Source organism: Hemibagrus wyckioides, linkage group LG25, assembly GCF_019097595.1.
Source record: "Hemibagrus wyckioides isolate EC202008001 linkage group LG25, SWU_Hwy_1.0, whole genome shotgun sequence".
Lineage (NCBI taxonomy): Eukaryota > Metazoa > Chordata > Actinopteri > Siluriformes > Bagridae > Hemibagrus > Hemibagrus wyckioides.
Window position 1 is genome coordinate 17,810,892 of NC_080734.1, and position 17,500 is coordinate 17,828,391.

The 17,500-nt window shown below is 49.2% G+C and overlaps 1 protein-coding gene across 5 annotated transcripts in view; it reads left to right on the forward strand.

The window, feature by feature from the left end:
- clocka (clock circadian regulator a) overlaps positions 1-17,500 on the forward strand; it is a 58,197-nt gene that overhangs the window by 31,892 nt on the left and 8,805 nt on the right. For 4 of the 5 annotated variants that reach the window (XM_058378631.1, XM_058378634.1, XM_058378633.1 and 1 more), the window contains 13 exons: positions 587-646; positions 896-1,044; positions 2,225-2,316; positions 2,408-2,497; positions 4,631-4,751; positions 6,712-6,825; positions 7,273-7,391; positions 8,174-8,256; positions 8,951-9,057; positions 9,251-9,398; positions 9,492-9,567; positions 9,653-9,797; positions 10,833-10,933. In XM_058378631.1, coding sequence (XP_058234614.1) covers positions 587-646; positions 896-1,044; positions 2,225-2,316; positions 2,408-2,497; positions 4,631-4,751; positions 6,712-6,825; positions 7,273-7,391; positions 8,174-8,256; positions 8,951-9,057; positions 9,251-9,398; positions 9,492-9,567; positions 9,653-9,797; positions 10,833-10,933 — 1,405 coding nt within the window. Of the gene's footprint in view, positions 1-161; positions 451-586; positions 647-895; positions 1,045-2,224; positions 2,317-2,407; positions 2,498-4,630; positions 4,752-6,711; positions 6,826-7,272; positions 7,392-8,173; positions 8,257-8,950; positions 9,058-9,250; positions 9,399-9,491; positions 9,568-9,652; positions 9,798-10,832; positions 10,934-17,500 lie in introns of those variants that run through there. The other variant, XM_058378635.1, reaches the window with a different exon arrangement.

Sequence of the window (17,500 nt, forward strand, 5' to 3'; positions counted from 1 at the left end):
ATGTTTTTCTGATATAAACTTAAATGCTTGATGTATGTTTTTGACTCTTCCTCACCTGCCCCTGTGGACGAGCCTCTCTGCTGGAGTCTCTCTCTCTCTCTCTCTCTCTCTCTCTCTCTCTCTCTCTCTCTCTCTCTCCCCCGTTACCAGCTGAGTCAGAAAACATACCAACTGCGGCTAAATATAGGCAGACATTCACAGCACTCCTCTGTGGCTTGACTGGAGCCGCAGTCCTGCTCTGTGTTCGACTCCCACCGCTGACCTAAAATCATTACTGTAGCTGCTGAAATTATTTTTAAAACTGATGTTACTGTATGAACAGTGTGAACAGACTTGAAATTCAGGAGAGATTTTTTTTTTTAGCTCACTTTTTTAAAGCTAACATCAGGCGGTGGAAAGGAATCAAGAGAACTTGAATGAATCAGTGACTTCTACTTCTCCGTCTTAAAGGTTATTAGTTCAAGTGTCTGGTCACTAAAAGAGAAAATGATGGCATATCCATGGATGATCATGACCTGTCTACATTAATAATACATTTTGTACCATCCAGAGGTCAATTTTATAATGTATGTTTGTTTGTTTTCAGGGATGACAGCAGTATCTTTGATGGTCTGATGGAAGAAGATGAGAAGGACAAAGCAAAACGGTGAGACTGAATGCAGCAGGAATGTTGAAGTCCACTTTTATCAATTGGATTTAAGGACGGTTTGAGAAGCTGTTAAACTTTCCGATAAAGTATGTGATAAAATGCCTGCTTTCGGTTTAATCGACTGTTATGTGCTAAGCCCGAGGTAGTTTTCTGTGCTGTTTCCGCACTGCAATGAATCACTGACATTGTGTGTGTGGTGGAGTCCCAATTTCATGAGCATGCTTGCCCTGTGCCCACTCCTTACAGAGTTTCCAGGAACAAGTCAGAAAAGAAGAGGCGAGACCAGTTCAACGTGCTCATCAAGGAACTGGGCACCATGCTGCCTGGCAACACTCGCAAGATGGACAAGTCCACCATTCTGCAGAAAAGCATCGACTTCCTGCGCAAGCACAAAGGTCTCCTTTTACTCGCTGTTTTACCAAATCACTCATTTTTCCACATTCCGCCTACACAGTAGCCTATAATCACCTGTCTGAACCACATTACTTACATTTTAGTGCTGGAGCCACGTCAGATTATTTTTTTGCAGAGAACTCGTGAACACACACGCACACAAATATACAAAATAAAAAATCAGAAAACACAACAAGAAGTTAGACAAACCGGAAAAACTAGGTATAGTTTATGAATGGAATTCTAACCACCGATTGGACGAGACATCCGTCACTCAAGATGTACAAGAAGTACGGCAGGAGAAAGTGGATTTATTTGTGTGTGTATGAACACAGCTCTGCTCCTTACATCATTAATCTGGAATGGTTTGGTCTTCGAAACATTCCTGCGTCCTTTAGGTGTGTTTTTAGAGATCGTAAAAACTAATCTTTACGCCATGATGCTCTCAGTATATCCAAAATCACGCCATATGAACGTCCTTCCTCACAGTAGTGTTGAACGAATTCCATTTTCTTCTAAATATATATGTTTCTTACTTGTAAATGGTTTAACGTGAACGCAGAACTCAAGATACAAGAAATAGTTAGATTCACAATTTCATATATTGATTTGTACATCTTGAGTGACGGATGTCTCGTCCAATCAGCAGTAAGAATTCTGTTCGCAAACTTTACTTATCTTTTCCACTTTGTCTGAATTCTCCTTCTGTTTTTTGGACTTGTTCATTTGGTTATCTGATTTTTTTTTTATTGTGTTTTCTGATTTGTTATTTTGTTTTGCACTTCTCAGCCACCGTATGTTCCCTTACTGTTTAATGATTAAACAGTAATTAAGTAGTTACCCCGTTATCTAGGCGTAGTTTATTTTGAATATAAAACTTAACAAACTAAACTGCAGGTTTAATAAAACTTGGTGTAGTAAATATGATGCATACACAACTTTTAGCATCTCTTTTTGACCCTGAGTTATTTCCAGGAATGTGCAGTACAATATTAATAAATAACCTAAACATGCTATTTATTATTATTATTATTATTATTATTATTGTTATTATTATTATATTTTTTAAATTAATATTACTATTGTTTTTTTATAAAACATTTTTTTAATTATTTATTACAATTAAATGTAATTTTTATATGTATATATATAATATATAATTTTATTTTATTTTTTTTTTAGAAATTGCTGCTCAGTCGGAGTCCAGTGAGATTCGTCAGGACTGGAAGCCTCCGTTCCTCAGCAATGAGGAGTTTACCCAGCTGATGTTAGAGGTGAGATGAGACGTTCTCCAACACGTTTTATAAGAAATGTATTGTACAAGTTCTTGTTATTACTGTTAACTGCTTTGCTCTTTGTTCTCAGGCTCTAGATGGCTTCTTCCTAGCCATTATGACCGACGGCAACATAATCTACGTGTCTGAAAGCGTCACCTCTTTGCTAGAACATTTACCAGTAAGTATCATCCGCGTGACCCAGAATCGATGTCGGACGTGAGCGCACGTGGACAGAGCACTGACCCACACGTGTATGTCATTGTCGGGAAATAATGGAGACGAGGACAGCTGAAGTTCAGCCGGGTGTCTTATTTATAACACAGGGCACTGAAGGACAGTGAAGAAGCCGCAGATTTGTGAAGCACTCTGGGAAAACCTTTCAGATGCTGTAGCCGAGTTGTGTTGAAGAGCTTGTTGATGATGAGATACTTGACACAAATTTTAAATAACCCAGAAATATATTTCAGCAAAACAACACGGAGGTGTTTTTATTTACTTTGGCTTATGTTCTCTTCCTGCTAAGATCATATAAGATAAGGAAGGTGTGATAAAGCAGTCTGTCTGCCTAAAGATCTGTCGCAGTTATTCTTTTAACTACATGGATGCATGAATCCTGCAGTCTTTTGGAGCGTTGCTTGTGCCACATCCTTAGAAATGTATGCAACGCCTCCATGTGGTAAATACTGGGGTCTTTATGGCACCATGTCACGCTCTGTCTGCAACTGATACTCATAACTGATGTAGCTTTTAACAGGACGTAGGTGATCTTTTTATTTGAGATACAGCTCATCGACAATCTCGATGCCGGCAGAATGTTTTAGAGAGAAACGGAGCTTGTGAGCGTGTATGATGTTTCTGGAGGAACTTGCTGAACATTACAGCTTTCCTTGGGATCCAGATGGACAGGATATTGTTTTGTTTTGCCATCTAACGGCTGCTTTTAATCCACTAGACGTACATAAAGTACGCAGGTTAGCGTGAACAGTTTGGCTTGCTTAGCCGCTGCACATAAGTCAAATATAAACTCCTTGCTGGTGTTAATTGGGATTTCTTCAGACGGTGAATGTCAGGCTTTGATCAAGTTTGATCTAATGGACATGAGCCTAATCAGTTCAGTTGAATTCAAAATGGCCTGCATACAGATTCTTTGCTTCTGGGTAAGATTCATGCAAAAGAGAAACTTATTTCAGTTCTTTAGATTTAAGACTTATAGGCATACATAATGGAGAATGTCGTAATTGTCCAGGGTTTTCCCAGAGTGCCACACATTTGTGCTTAAATGTTCCTCATATTGGTCTACACATTACTCTTCATCTACAGGTTGCTCAGTCATTTCTCAACACTGTTCACAAAGGTATAGAAAGTGTTGTTTGATAGAAATCAGGGGTTTAAGCCCCAGCACCGCCAAGTTGCCACTGTTGGGCCCTTGAGCAAGGCCCTTAACCCTCTCTGCTCCAGGGGTGCTGTATCATGGCTGACCCTGCGCTCTGACCCCAACCTCCAGGGATGTGAAGAAAGAATTTCACTGTGCTGTAATGTAACTACCAGCCAAAAGTTTGGACACACCTTCTAATTCCATGTTCTTTCCTGATGTTTTTCTTTCTACATTGTAAAACAATGCTGAAGGCGGCCCAATTACACAATAATGTCCTTTGAACAGTTGATATTGAGATATGTCTGCTACTGATGCTCTGTAAAGCCTTCATAACGCCTCTAATCTGAGGTGCTGTTAATTGGTGATTTCTGAGGCTGGTAACTCTAAATGAACTTCTCCTCTGCAGCAGAGGTACGTTTTGGTCTTGCTTTACTGGGATGGTCTTCATGTGAGCCAGTTTCATCATGGTGCTTGATGGGTTTTGCAAATGCACTTGACAATACTGTTCTTGCAAGAACTATTCCAGAACACCTGACCTTCGTGTCTTAAAATAACAACTGACTGTTTTTTGTTGTCATTACATATGGGTTACTTAAGTCCATGTGTTATTTCATAGTTTTGAAATCTCCAGTATTGTTCTAGAATGTAGAAAATAAATCCCTAAACAAAAAAAAAACATTGAATTAAAAGGTGTGTCCAAACTTTTGACAAAATAAAAAAGGCTAAAAATTGGCTTTCACTGGAATAGCAACAGCACATTAAAAATCAGGACAGTCGGGGTCTCGTAGAAGAGTCGAGTCATGTGCTGAACTGAAACATCAGTGAACAATGGAAACCTGTCTGTTACGGGAGACCCACAGACGACTTTAGTCAGACGACTAAAACGAGTTCACACAATTATTATTATGTGAGAACACATCTGCTTGTGTGTTTCAGTCTGACCTGGTGGACCAGAACCTGTTGAATTTTCTTCCATTGGGCGAACACTCTGAAGTATACAAAGCCCTCTCTACACACATACTCGAAGGAGAGAGCCTCACACCGGACTACTTAAAGTGTAAGACACTGTCTCTCTCACACACACACACACACTCAACACTCAGCATTACTACCCCTTTATGCACAGTCCTTTCTTTCTAAACAAAGCAAAGCCATTCACGTCATCAACACTTTGCTAGCTACAACAAAAGATCTCGGAGCTATTTGTGAACATGACACGTGTCAAAAGAAAGAGGTCCGTGCCTGGAAGGCGTTCAGCGTGAGTCTGAAATAAATTGCTTGAGATTGGTGAAAGCGAATATGATAACCTTTTGACCTTATTTTGTTGGAGACCGTGTCATCATTCAATCCTTCCAGGATTTCCTGGAGTTTATTTGAGATTCTTGGAACTAAAAAAAAAAAAAGCTTGATTTTGCTGCAGATGTTTTCTTTGTGCAGAATGATATCAAAATTATAAAATCCTGGAGCGAATGAAAGAAGGACAGAACAATATTAAAGAACGAAGAGTACAACAGAAGTTTGCTGAAAGCCTGTAAATTTCAGGAGTCTTATGGACAGAGGAGATAAGGATTAACTTGTAAGCATCAAAACAATGTTGTACTCGTGTGTTGACTGCACACTTCGGTGTTTTGTATTTTTTACACGTCATTCCAACGACACCAGTAAAGAGTAAAAACGATCCCTTGTCTCTGGAAAACGTTATCTGATTCAAGCAAGACGTGCGAGACAAAGAGCAGAACAATGCTCTTACTGCATCATATCATCATCGAAACACTTAAACTGCAAAGCACTTAAACTGCTGCCTAATAAAAATACATTAATAACATACATTGTCATTTGGACAAAAGAACTGACATGGCTGAAGAATTAACCAGCAATTATTTCCTTTTCAATCCGTGAGTGATTGATTAGTGACCGGTCGAATGAAGACACGACGATGCGGCTCGGGTTAAATTGACTTTGACATCGGGGATTTGTATGGATGAAGCTGATGTAATTCCATATAATTGTGTTTTCTCATAAGATTTGTTTGGGTTGAGATGCGTGCAAAAGAAAAAACGGAAGTTTAAGTTCAGGAAAACTTTTTTTTGAAGATTGAAGTAATAATCAACCATTGGTCACATCAAGTATACACAGATCAGGCATAACATTATGACCATTGGCCCCTTTTTGCTGCCAAAACAGCCCAAACCTGTCGAGGCATGGACTGCTTTAGATCCCTGAAGGTGTGCTGTCGTATTTGGAACCAAGCAGCAGATCCTTTAAATCCTAAGTTGTGAGGTGGGGGCCTCCATGGATTGGACTTATTTGTCCAGCACACACATCTGTATGCAGCAAACCACGATTCACTGTGTATTCTGACCCCTTTCTATCAGAACCAGCATTAACTTCTTCAGCAATTTAATCAACAGTAGCTCGTCTGTTGGATCGGATCACACGGGCCAGCCTTCTCTCCCCACGTGCATCAACGAGCCTTGACCGTCCATGACCCTGTCACCGGTTCACCACTGTTCCTTCCTTGGACCACTTTTGATAGATACTGACCACTGCAGACCGGGAACACCCCACAAGAGCTGCAGTTTTGGAGATGCTCTGATCCAGTGGTCTAGCCATCACAATTTGGCCCTTCGTCAAACTCGCTCAAATCCTTACACTTGTCCATTTTTCCTGCTTCTAACACATCAACTTTGAGGACAAAATGTTGACTTGCTGCCTAATATATCCCACCCACTAACAGGTGCCATGATGAGATCATCAGTGTTACTCACGGGACCTCTCAGTAGTCATAATGTTATGCCTGATCAGTGTATAATTACTGACTGTGGCCCAATTTACAGTTGGTCTTTGATGGACAGGGTATAAGACAGCTAGAGTGATTAACTGTATATCAGTTAATAGGAAGGTGGAGCTTTATATAAGAGTATATTCTGTGTATCTAATACGCTCTGAAAATTTAATTGACTGAAATACAACGTGCATAACTCAATAATATCTGAATTGTCTGCTTTTCTCTAAAGCAAAAAACCAGTTGGAGTTCTGCTGCCACATGCTCCGGGGCACCATCGACCCCAAAGAGCCTCCCGTCTACGAGTACGTCAAGTTCATCGGCAATTTCAAGTCTCTCAACACTGGTAAGTGCGAGAGCTGCGCAGTGACGAGTCGTTCTTCTCACGCAGCTTTGTTTAGCCTGTTTTATGCCGAATGATAATCAGGGTGGCTCGGTCATGGGAACAGCAGGGAAATCTTTGCTTGAAATAGGATCAAGAGCTTTGCTCAGCCACATGTGATTCCATGCTCGGCTTGCAGTAATGAATTATATGAACATAGCTTTTTTTTTTTTTTAGATACAGAGCACTGGATGTAGTGATATAGTATATATATAGAAATAAATAACCTGCCTTTGGCTTTTACACCAAGTGTAGCAGACTGTGCACTGGATAGTTTTATATTTATTTCTTGATGCTTGTGGTTAACTTAGTGTTTAGTGCTGCCACCTAGTGGCTTTGTCATACCAGTGCACCCTGATTCCCTTGTCTGTATCCTTCACCACTTCTGTTTATTCTCGCGTCCTCCTGCAGTGCCTAACTCGACGCGGAACGGCTTTGAAGGCGTGATCCAGCGCTCGCTCAGGCCCTCGTTTGAAGACCGTGTGTGTTTCATTGCCACCGTGAGGTTAGCCAAGCCTCAGTTTATCAAGGTGAGCTGATACATTTTACATGTCCCTGAACCTTACATTCACATACAGCTCTGGGGAAAAAAAAAAAAAAAAAAGAGACCACTGCCCAATCTCCAGATCTGAACCCTATTGAAAACCTCTGGAATGTCATGAAGAGGAAGATGGATGGTCACAAACCATCAAGCAAAGCTGAGCAGAGTGGTATAAAGTTCCCCAACAGCAATGTGAGAAGCTGGTGGAGATCATGGAGCCAAAACGCATGCAAATCGGGGTTATTCCACCAAATACTGATCTCTTAATGTTATTTAGCCAAAGCATTAACACAATTTGTTTACAAATTATTTGCATTTTGTTTTATTTGAGTTATTAAAGCTCTGTAAATACTGCATGACCTCAGGTTATTTTAATGTGATGTCATTTCCTTTAAATATACACTCTAAATAACAATAGTTATATTTTGAATTTAGGAGAAATTATTGTCAGCAGTTCACAAAAAATGAAACAAAACTCACCAATACGTGAACCTGGAAGAAAAAATATTAACAAACGCATTATTTTGCAGTGCGCTCTCATTTTTTTCCCAGATCTGTATAACATTACATTTTATCTTTAGGCAATTGGTAGGAAAAGAATGTCAGTATAGTGTGTGTGTGTGTGTGTGTGTGTGTTCATGTTTATAGATGCATATAGATTTCTTGGGAAGTGGCTGATATTTTAGACGTTTGCACACTAGTCATAATAAACATGTAGGCTAGCTCAGGGAAATCAGCAGCATTGTTGTGAAGTGTTTATAAACTCTACAGGAGATGTGCACTGTGGAGGAACCCAATGAGGAGTTCACTTCCAGACACAGCTTAGAGTGGAAATTCCTCTTCCTGGACCACAGGTGTGTGTCTCTATCTGTATCTCTCTCTCTCTCTCTCTCTCTCTCTCTCTCTCTCTCTCTCTCTGTGTCTCTTGCCCTATGTCTCTCTCTCTCTGTGTCTCTGTCTTTCTCTCGATTTCTCTCTCTCTGTGTGTTGCTGTCTCTCTCACTCTCTGTCTATCTCTTTCTGTGTGTGTCTCTGTCTGTCTCTCTCTCACTCTCTCTCTGTCTGTCTCTGTGTGTGTGTTGCTCTCTTTGTGACTCTCTTTCTGTGTCTCTCTATCAGTGTCTGTTGCTCTCTTTGTCTCTTTCTGTGTTTCTCTCTCTCGGTCTGTCTCTCTGTGTCTCTGTTGCTCTCTGTCTCTTTGTGTCTCTCTGATTCTCTTTCTGTGTGTGTCTGTCTCTCTCACTCTTTCTCTGTCTATCTCTTTCTGTGTGTGACTGTCTCTCACTCTCTCTCCGTCTATCTCTTTGTGTGTGTGTGTATGTGTCTCTCTCTCTGTTGCTCTCTTTGTGACTCTCTTTCTGTGTCTCTCTCTCTGTGTCTGTGTTGCTCTCTTTGTCTCTTTTTGTGTCTCTCTCTCTCTCTCTCTGATTCTCTTTTTGTGTGTGTCTCTCTGTGTATCTATCTGTTTCATTGTGTGTGTGTGTGCTGCTTCAAGATAAACTCATGTCACTGAGGTGTGTAAATATGAACGTGTTGTGTTGTCTTTAGGGCTCCACCCATCATAGGTTACCTGCCTTTTGAAGTTTTGGGCACGTCGGGGTATGATTACTATCACGTCGATGACTTGGAGACCCTTGCTAAGTGCCATGAACACTGTGAGTGAGACCAGCCTTACCTGCTCTCCTGTGTGTTTGTGTGTGTGTGAATGAGTGGGTTTATAGTGTTTAAATCTATACATAATTAAAGGAAGTGTGACTTCCTACTACATAGAAGAAATATAAATCCTTACTTTTCAGTTTTTATCGAGAGTGTGATTTTCCCCTGTGTGTGTGTGTGTGTGTGGTGCAGTGATGCAGTATGGGAAAGGGAAGTCGTGCTATTATCGGTTCTTGACCAAAGGCCAGCAGTGGATTTGGTTGCAGACTCATTACTACATCACCTACCACCAGTGGAACTCGCGGCCTGAGTTCATCGTCTGCACACACACTGTTGTCAGGTGAGACACACACACACACACACACACACACACACACGGATATCCGGTGTGCAGGATCAGGATGTAACTGGTGTGTGTTTGGTCTTACTCTAGCTATGCTGAGGTCAGGGCTGAGCAGCGCAGAGAGCTGGGCATCGAGGAGTCTCCTCCTGAGATCTCTGCAGACAAGGTGTGTGTGTGGAATCTAAAAACATCATAAATTTGTTTTTTTGTACATCTGTGTGATCGTACCTTTCTCTTCCTTCATTACTCAGTCTCAGGACTCGGGCTCGGAGTCTCAGTTGAACACCTCCAGTCTGAAGGAGGCACTGGAGCGCTTTGATCAGAGTCGGACGCCCTCAGCCTCCTCACGGAGCTCACGCAAATCCTCCTCACACACGGCCGTATCCGACCCCACCTGTACGTATCAACTCAACACACACTACAGATAGATTTTAACCTCCTGCTGGAGCCAAACCTGATGTGTTATAATAACCTGCTTAGGGATGTGAAATATACTGATATTATCCCTCCTTTTTTCCAGTTTATTTCTGATTATATTAAATTCCCAGTACTGATAACCAGCACACCTTTTGCGTAGGAGTTCACCCAAGTACACCTGAGCGAACGAGCGATGATATGAAGTATATTGAACAGTCACGTGAAACGATCCTTCTTGTGTCCCCTTCTTCCCATCTCATGCTCTTGCAGAATATTTTGAGTCCATTAATTAAATATAATCTATTAATAGTCTATTCAACTTGGATTACCTGTTTACTGTTATGTATATATTTACCTGAATGACATGGACACCTGACCATCACACCCAGATGTAGCTCTTCACCAAACTGGTGCCAAAAATTTGGAAAAACACAATTGTACATCATGTTTTTTGCTTGCAGCATGGCAATGTACAAAACTGTGCTCAGAGCGAGCTCCAGACATGAAGACATGGTGTGTTAAGGTTGGAGTGGAAAAACTGGAGTGTCCTGCACTGAGCCCTGACTCTGACTCAACCCCACTGGGATGAACTGGAACACCGACTGAACCCCAGACCTCCGCACTCTTACGACATCAGTGTCTGGTCTCACTAATGCTCTTGTAGCTGAATGATCACTAATCCCCACAGACACGCTCGAACATCTGGTGGAAAACCTTCACGGAAGAGTGGAGCGAATTATTACAGGAAACTCAGGGAAAATAAATATTCAACAAGAACAATAGCATGTAGCTGACCACAGATGTTTATGTAGGCAGACTTGTGCTGTATATGAAATGAACATTGTGTGTGTGTGCACATACAGTACACTCAGTTATGTGGAATTATAATACGACCCAGCACCATTTACATGGAACAAAAGACTGCACTGGGATTGTATACAGGGAATGTAAAGGTTGTTCTAAAAAGAAGTTTTATTTGTGTGTGTGTGTGTGTGTGTGTGTGTGCGCGTGCAGCCACCCAGACAAAGCTACAGGCAGAGCACAGTACGCCGCCCCGCCAATCTGTCTCTACTATTGAGAAGACTTCTCAGTGCCGGTCATCTGTCAGCAGCCAGGTGAGGGAGCGAGCGTGTGTGTGCGTGTGAGGGAGCGAGCGTGTGTGTGCGTGTGAGGGAGCGAGCGTGTGTGTGCGTGTGAGGGAGCGAGCGTGTGTGTGCGTGTGAGGGAGCGAGCGTGTGTGTGTGAGCAGGCGTGTGAGGGAGCGAGCGTGTGTGTGCGTGTGAGGGAGCGAGCGTGTGTGTGCGTGTGAGGGAGCGAGCGTGTGTGTGCGTGTGAGGGAGCGAGCGTGTGTGTGCGTGTGAGGGAGCGAGCGTGTGTGTGCGTGTGAGGGAGCGAGCGTGTGTGTGCGTGTGAGAGTGTGTGTGTGTGAGGAAGCGGCAGTGTGTGTGTGTGAGGAGCGAGCGTGTGTGTGCGTGTGAGGGAGCGAGCGTGTGTGTGCGTGTGAGGGAGCGAGCGTGTGTGTGCGTGTGAGGGAGCGAGCGTGTGTGTGCGTGTGAGGGAGCGAGCGTGTGTGTATGTGTGTGTGAGGGAGCGAGCGTGTGTGTGTGTGTGTGTGAGGGAGCGAGCTGTGTGTGTGTGTGTGTGTGTGTGTGTGTGTGAGTGAGGAGCTGGCGTGTGTGTGTGAGGGAGCGCGGAGCGTGTGCGTGTGTGTGAGGGAGCGAGCGTGTGTGTGTGTGTGTGTGTGTGTGTGTGAGGGAGCGAGCGTGTGTGTGTGTGTGAGGGAGCGAGCGTGTGTGTGTGTGAGGGAGCGAGCGTGTGTGTGTGTGTGTGTGTGTGTGAGGGAGCGAGCGTGTGTGTGTGTGTGAGGGAGCGAGCGTGTGCGTGTGTGTGTGTGAGGGAGCGAGCGTGTGCGTGTGTGAGCGGCGTGTGAGGGAGGGCGCGTGTGTGTGTGAGGGAGCGAGCGTGTGCGTGTGTGTGTGTGAGGGAGCGAGCGTGTGTGTGTGTGTGTGTGTGTGTGTGTGAGGGAGCGAGCGTGTGTGTGTGTGAGGGAGCGAGCGTGTGTGTGTGTGTGTGTGTGTGTGTGTGTGTGTGAGGGAGCGAGCGCGTGTGTGTGTGAGGAGCGGCGTGTGTGTGAGCGGCGTGTGTGAGGGAGCGTGTGTGTGTGAGGGAGCTGTGTGAGTGTGTGTGTGAGGAAGCGGCGTGTGTGTGTGAAAGCGGCGTGTGTGTGTGAGGCGGCGTGTGTGTGAGGCGGCGTGTGTGTGAGGCGGCGTGTGTGAGGAGCGGCGTGTGTGTGAGGAAGCGGCGTGTGTGTGTGTGTGAGGCGGCGTGTGTGTGTGAGGAAGCGGCGTGTGTGTGCGGCGTGTGTGAGGAGCGGCGTGTGTGTGTGTGTGTGAGGAGCAGCGTGTGTGTGTGTGTGCGGCGTGTGTGTGAGGCGGCGTGTGTGTGTGAGGGAGCGGCGTGTGTGTGAGCGTGTGTGTGTGTGAGGGAGCGAGCGTGTGTGTGAGGAAGCGGCGTGTGTGTGTGTGAGGGAGCGAGCGCGTGTGTGTGTGAGGCGAGCGTGTGCAGTGTGTGCGAGCGGCGCGTGTGAGGCGCGTGTGTGTGTGTGAGGAGCGGCGTGTGTGTGTGAGGGAAGCGAGCGTGTGTGTGAGGGAGCGAGCGTGTGTGTGAGGGAGCGGAGCGTGTGTGTGAGGGAGCGAGCGAGCGTGTGTGTGAGGGAGCGAGCGTGCGTGAGGAGCGGTGTGTGTGAGGGAGCGAGCGTGTGAGGCGGCGTGTGTGTGAGGGAGCGAGCGTGTGTGTGTGAGGGAGCGAGCGTGTGTGTGTGAGTGAGGAGCGAGCGTGTGTGTGTGAGGAGTGTGAGCGAGCGTGTGTGTGTGAGGGAGCGAGCGTGTGTGTGTGAGGAGGAGCGAGCGTGTGTGTGTGAGGGAAGCGGCGAGCGTGTGTGTGTGAGGGAGCGAGCGTGTGTGTGTGAGAGGAGCGAGCGTGTGTGTGTGTGTGAGCGGCGTGTGTGAGTGGAGGAGCGGCAGCGTGTGTGTGTGTGTGTGTGAGGAGCGTGAGCGAGCGTGTGTGTGTGTGTGTGTGAGGGAGCGAGCGCGTGTGTGTGTGTGTGTGAGGGAGCGAGCGTGTGTGTGTGAGGGAGCGGAGCGTGTGTGTGTGAGGGAGCGAGCGTGTGTGTGTGAGGGAGCGAGCGTGTGTGTGAGGGAGCGAGCGGTGTGTGTGAGGGAGCGAGCGTGTGTGCGTGTGTGTGTGAGGGAGCGAGCGTGTGTGTGTGAGTGTGTGAGAGGAGCGAGCGTGTGTGTGTGAGGGAGCGAGCGTGTGTGTGTGAGGGAGCGAGCGTGTGTGTGTGAGGGAGCGAGCGGTGTGTGTGTGAGGGAGCGAGCGTGTGTGTGTGTGTGAGGGAAGCGAGCGTGTGTGTGTGAGGGAGCGAGCGTGTTGTGTGTGTGTGTGTGAGGGAGCGAGCGTGTGAGCGGCGTGTGTGTGTGTGAGGGAGCGAGCGTGTGTGTGTGTGTGAGGGAGCGTGCGTGTGTGTGTGTGTGAGGGAGCGAGCGTGTGTGTGTGTGTGAGGGAGCGAGCGTGTGCGTGCGTGTGTGAGGGAGCGAGCGTGTGTGTGTGTGTGTGTGTGAGGGAGCGAGCGTGTGTGTGTGTGTGTGTGTGTGAGGGAGCGAGCGTGTGTGTGTGTGAGGGAGCGAGCGTGTGTGTGTGTGAGGGAGCGAGCGTGTGTGTGTGTGTGTGTGAGGGAGCGAGCGTGTGTGTGTGAGGGAGCGAGCGTGTGTGTGTGAGGGAGCGAGCGTGTGTGTGTGAGAGGAGCGAGCGTGTGTGTGTGAGCGTGTGAGGAGCGAGCGTGTGTGAGGGTGTGTGTGAGGGAGCGAGCGTGTGTGTGTGAGGGAGCGAGCGTGTGTGTGTGAGAGGAGCGAGCGTGTTGTGTGTGTGTGTGTGAGGGAGCGAGCGTGTGTGTGTGTGAGGAGCGGCTGTGTGAGGGAGCGAGCGTGTGTGTGTGTGTGAGGGAGCGAGCGTGTGTGTGTGTGTGAGGGAGCGAGCGTGTGCGTGTGTGTGTGTGAGGGAGCGAGCGTGTGCGTGTGTGTGTGAGGGAGCGAGCGTGTGCGTGTGTGTGTGTGAGGGAGCGAGCGTGTGTGTGTGTGTGTGTGTGTGAGTGTACGGGCGAGTGCGTGTGTGTGTGAGGGAGTGTACGGGCGAGTGCGTGTGTGTGTGAGGGAGTGTACGGGCGAGTGCGTGTGTGTGTGAGGGAGTGTACGGGCGAGTGCGTGTGTGTGTGAGGGAGTGTACGGGCGAGTGCGTGTGTGTGTGAGGGAGCGAGCGTGTGTGTGTGAGGGAGCGAGCGTGTGTGTGTGTGTGAGGGAGCGAGCGAGTGTGTGTGTGTGAGGAGCGCGTGTGTGTGTGAGAGCGAGCGCGTGTGTGTGAGGGAGCGAGCGCGTGTGTGTGAGGGAGCGAGCGCGTGTGTGTGAGGGAGCGAGCGCGTGTGTGTGAGGGAGCGAGCGCGTGTGTGTGAGGGAGCGAGCGCGTGTGTGTGTGTGTGAGGGAGCGAGCGCGTGTGTGTGTGTGTGAGGGAGCGAGCGCGTGTGTGTGTGTGTGAGGGAGCGAGCGCGTGTGTGTGTGTGTGAGGGAGCGAGCGCGTGTGTGTGTGTGTGAGGGAGCGAGCGCGTGTGTGTGTGTGTGAGGGAGCGAGCGCGTGTGTGTGTGTGAGGGAGCGAGCGTGTGTGTGTGTGTGTGTGAGGGAGCGAGCGTGTGTGTGTGTGTGTGTGTGTGTGAGGGAGCGAGCGTGTGTGTGTGTGTGTGTGTGTGTGAGGGAGCGAGCGTGTGTGTGTGTGTGTGTGTGTGTGTGTGAGGGAGCGAGCGTGTGTGTGTGTGTGTGTGTGTGTGAGGGAGCGAGCGTGTGTGTGTGTGTGTGTGAGGGAGCGAGCGTGTGTGTGTGTGTGAGGGAGCGAGCGTGTGTGTGCGAGGGAGCGAGCGTGTGTGTGTGTGTGTGAGGGAGCGAGCGTGTGTGTGTGTGTGTGAGGGAGCGAGCGTGTGTGTGCGAGGGAGCGAGCGTGTGTGTGTGTGAGGGAGGGAGCGAGCGTGTGTGTGTGTGTGTGTGTGAGGGAGCGAGCGTGTGTGTGTGAGGGAGCGAGCGTGTGTGTGCGAGGGAGCGAGCGTGTGTGTGCGAGGGAGCGAGCGTGTGTGTGTGTGTGTGAGGGAGCGAGCGTGTGTGTGTGTGTGTGAGGGAGCGAGCGTGTGTGTGTGTGTGTGAGGGAGCGAGCGTGTGTGTGTGTGTGTGAGGGAGCGAGCGTGTGTGTGTGTGTGTGTGTGTGTGTGAGGGAGCGAGCGTGTGTGTGTGTGAGGGAGCGAGCGTGTGTGTGTGTGAGGGAGCGAGCGTGTGTGTGTGTGTGTGAGGGAGCGAGCGTGTGTGTGTGAGGGAGCGAGCGTGTGTGTGTGTGTGTGTGAGGGAGCGAGCGTGTGTGTGTGTGTGTGTGAGGGAGCGAGCGTGTGTGTGTGAGGGAGCGAGCGTGTGTGTGTGAGGGAGCGAGCGTGTGTGTGTGAGGGAGCGAGCGTGTGTGTGTGAGGGAGCGAGCGTGTGTGTGTGAGGGAGCGAGCGTGTGTGTGTGAGGGAGCGAGCGTGTGTGTGTGAGGGAGCGAGCGTGTGTGTGTGTGTGTGAGGGAGCGAGCGTGTGTGTGTGTGTGTGAGGGAGCGAGCGTGTGTGTGTGTGTGTGAGGGAGCGAGCGTGTGTGTGTGTGTGTGTGAGGGAGCGAGCGTGTGTGTGTGTGTGTGAGGGAGCGAGCGTGTGTGTGTGTGTGTGAGGGAGCGAGCGTGTGTGTGTGTGTGTGTGTGTGTGAGGGAGCGAGCGTGTGTGTGTGTGAGTGAGCGAGCGTGTGTGTGTGTGAGGGAGCGAGCGTGTGTGTGTGTGCGAGGGAGCGAGCGTGTGTGTGCGAGGGAGCGAGCGTGTGTGTGCGAGGGAGCGAGCGTGTGTGTGTGTGTGTGTGTGTGAGGGAGCGAGCGTGTGTGTGTGTGTGAGGGAGCGAGCGTGTGTGTGTGTGTGTGTGTGAGGGAGCGAGCGTGTGTGTGTGTGAGGGAGCGAGCGTGTGTGTGTGTGAGGGAGCGAGCGTGTGTGTGTGAGGGAGCGAGCGTGTGTGTGTGTGAGGGAGCGAGCGTGTGTGTGTGTGAGGGAGCGAGCGTGTGTGTGTTTGAGGGAGCGAGCGTGTGTGTGTTTGTGTGTGTGAGGGAGCGAGCGTGTGTGTGTGTGTGTGTGTGAGGGAGCGAGCGTGTGTGTGTGTGTGAGGGAGCGAGCGTGTGTGTGTGTGTGTGTGTGAGGGAGCGAGCGTGTGTGTGTGTGTGAGGGAGCGAGCGTGTGTGTGTGTGTGAGGGAGCGAGCGTGTGTGTGTGAGGGAGCGAGCGTGTGTGTGTGAGGGAGCGAGCGTGTGTGTGTGAGGGAGCGAGCGTGTGTGTGTGAGGGAGCGAGCGTGTGTGTGTGTGTGTGAGGGAGCGAGCGTGTGTGTGTGAGGGAGCGAGCGTGTGTGTGTGAGGGAGCGAGCGTGTGTGTGTGAGGGAGCGAGCGTGTGTGTGTGTGAGGGAGCGAGCGTGTGTGTGTGTGAGGGAGCGAGCGTGTGCGTGTGTGAGGGAGCGAGCGTGTGCGTGTGTGTGTGAGGGAGCGAGCGTGTGCGTGTGTGTGTGAGGGAGCGAGCGTGTGCGTGTGTGTGTGTGTGTGAGGGAGCGAGCGTGTGCGTGTGTGTGTGAGGGAGCGAGCGTGTGCGTGTGTGTGTGAGGGAGCGAGCGTGTGCGTGTGTGTGTGAGGGAGCGAGCGTGTGCGTGTGTGTGTGAGGGAGCGAGCGTGTGTGTGTGTGTGTGTGTGTGAGGGAGCGAGCGTGTGTGTGTGTGAGGGAGCGAGCGTGTGTGTGTGTGAGGGAGCGAGCGCGTGTGTGTGAGGGAGCGAGCGCGTGTGTGTGAGGGAGCGAGCGCGTGTGTGTGAGGGAGCGAGCGCGTGTGTGTGAGGGAGCGAGCGCGTGTGTGTGTGTGTGAGGGAGCGAGCGCGTGTGTGTGTGTGTGAGGGAGCGAGCGTGTGTGTGTGTGTGAGGGAGCGAGCGTGTGTGTGTGTGTGAGGGAGCGAGTGTGTGTGTGTGTGTGTGTGAGGGAGCGAGCGTGTGTGTGTGTGTGTGTGAGGGAGCGAGCGTGTGTGTGTGTGTGTGTGTGTGAGGGAGCGAGCGTGTGTGTGTGTGTGTGTGTGTGTGTGTGTGTGTGAGGGAGCGAGCGTGTGTGTGTGTGTGTGTGAGGGAGCGAGCGTGTGTGTGTGTGTGAGGGAGCGAGCGTGTGGGTGTGAGGGAGCGAGCGTGTGTGTGTGTGTGTGAGGGAGCGAGCGTGTGTGTGTGTGTGTGAGGGAGCGAGCGTGTGTGTGTGAGGGAGCGTGTGTGTGTGTGTGTGTGTGTGAGGGAGCGAGCGTGTGTGTGTGTGTGTGTGAGGGAGCGAGCGTGTGTGTGTGAGGGAGCGAGCGTGTGTGTGTGAGGGAGCGAGCGTGTGTGTGTGAGGGAGCGAGCGTGTGTGTGTGTGTGTGAGGGAGCGAGCGTGTGTGTGTGAGGGAGCGAGCGTGTGTGTGTGTGTGTGAGGGAGCGAGCGTGTGTGTGTGAGGGAGCGAGCGTGTGTGTGTGTGTGTGTGTGTGTGAGGGAGCGAGCGTGTGTGTGTGTGAGGGAGCGAGCGTGT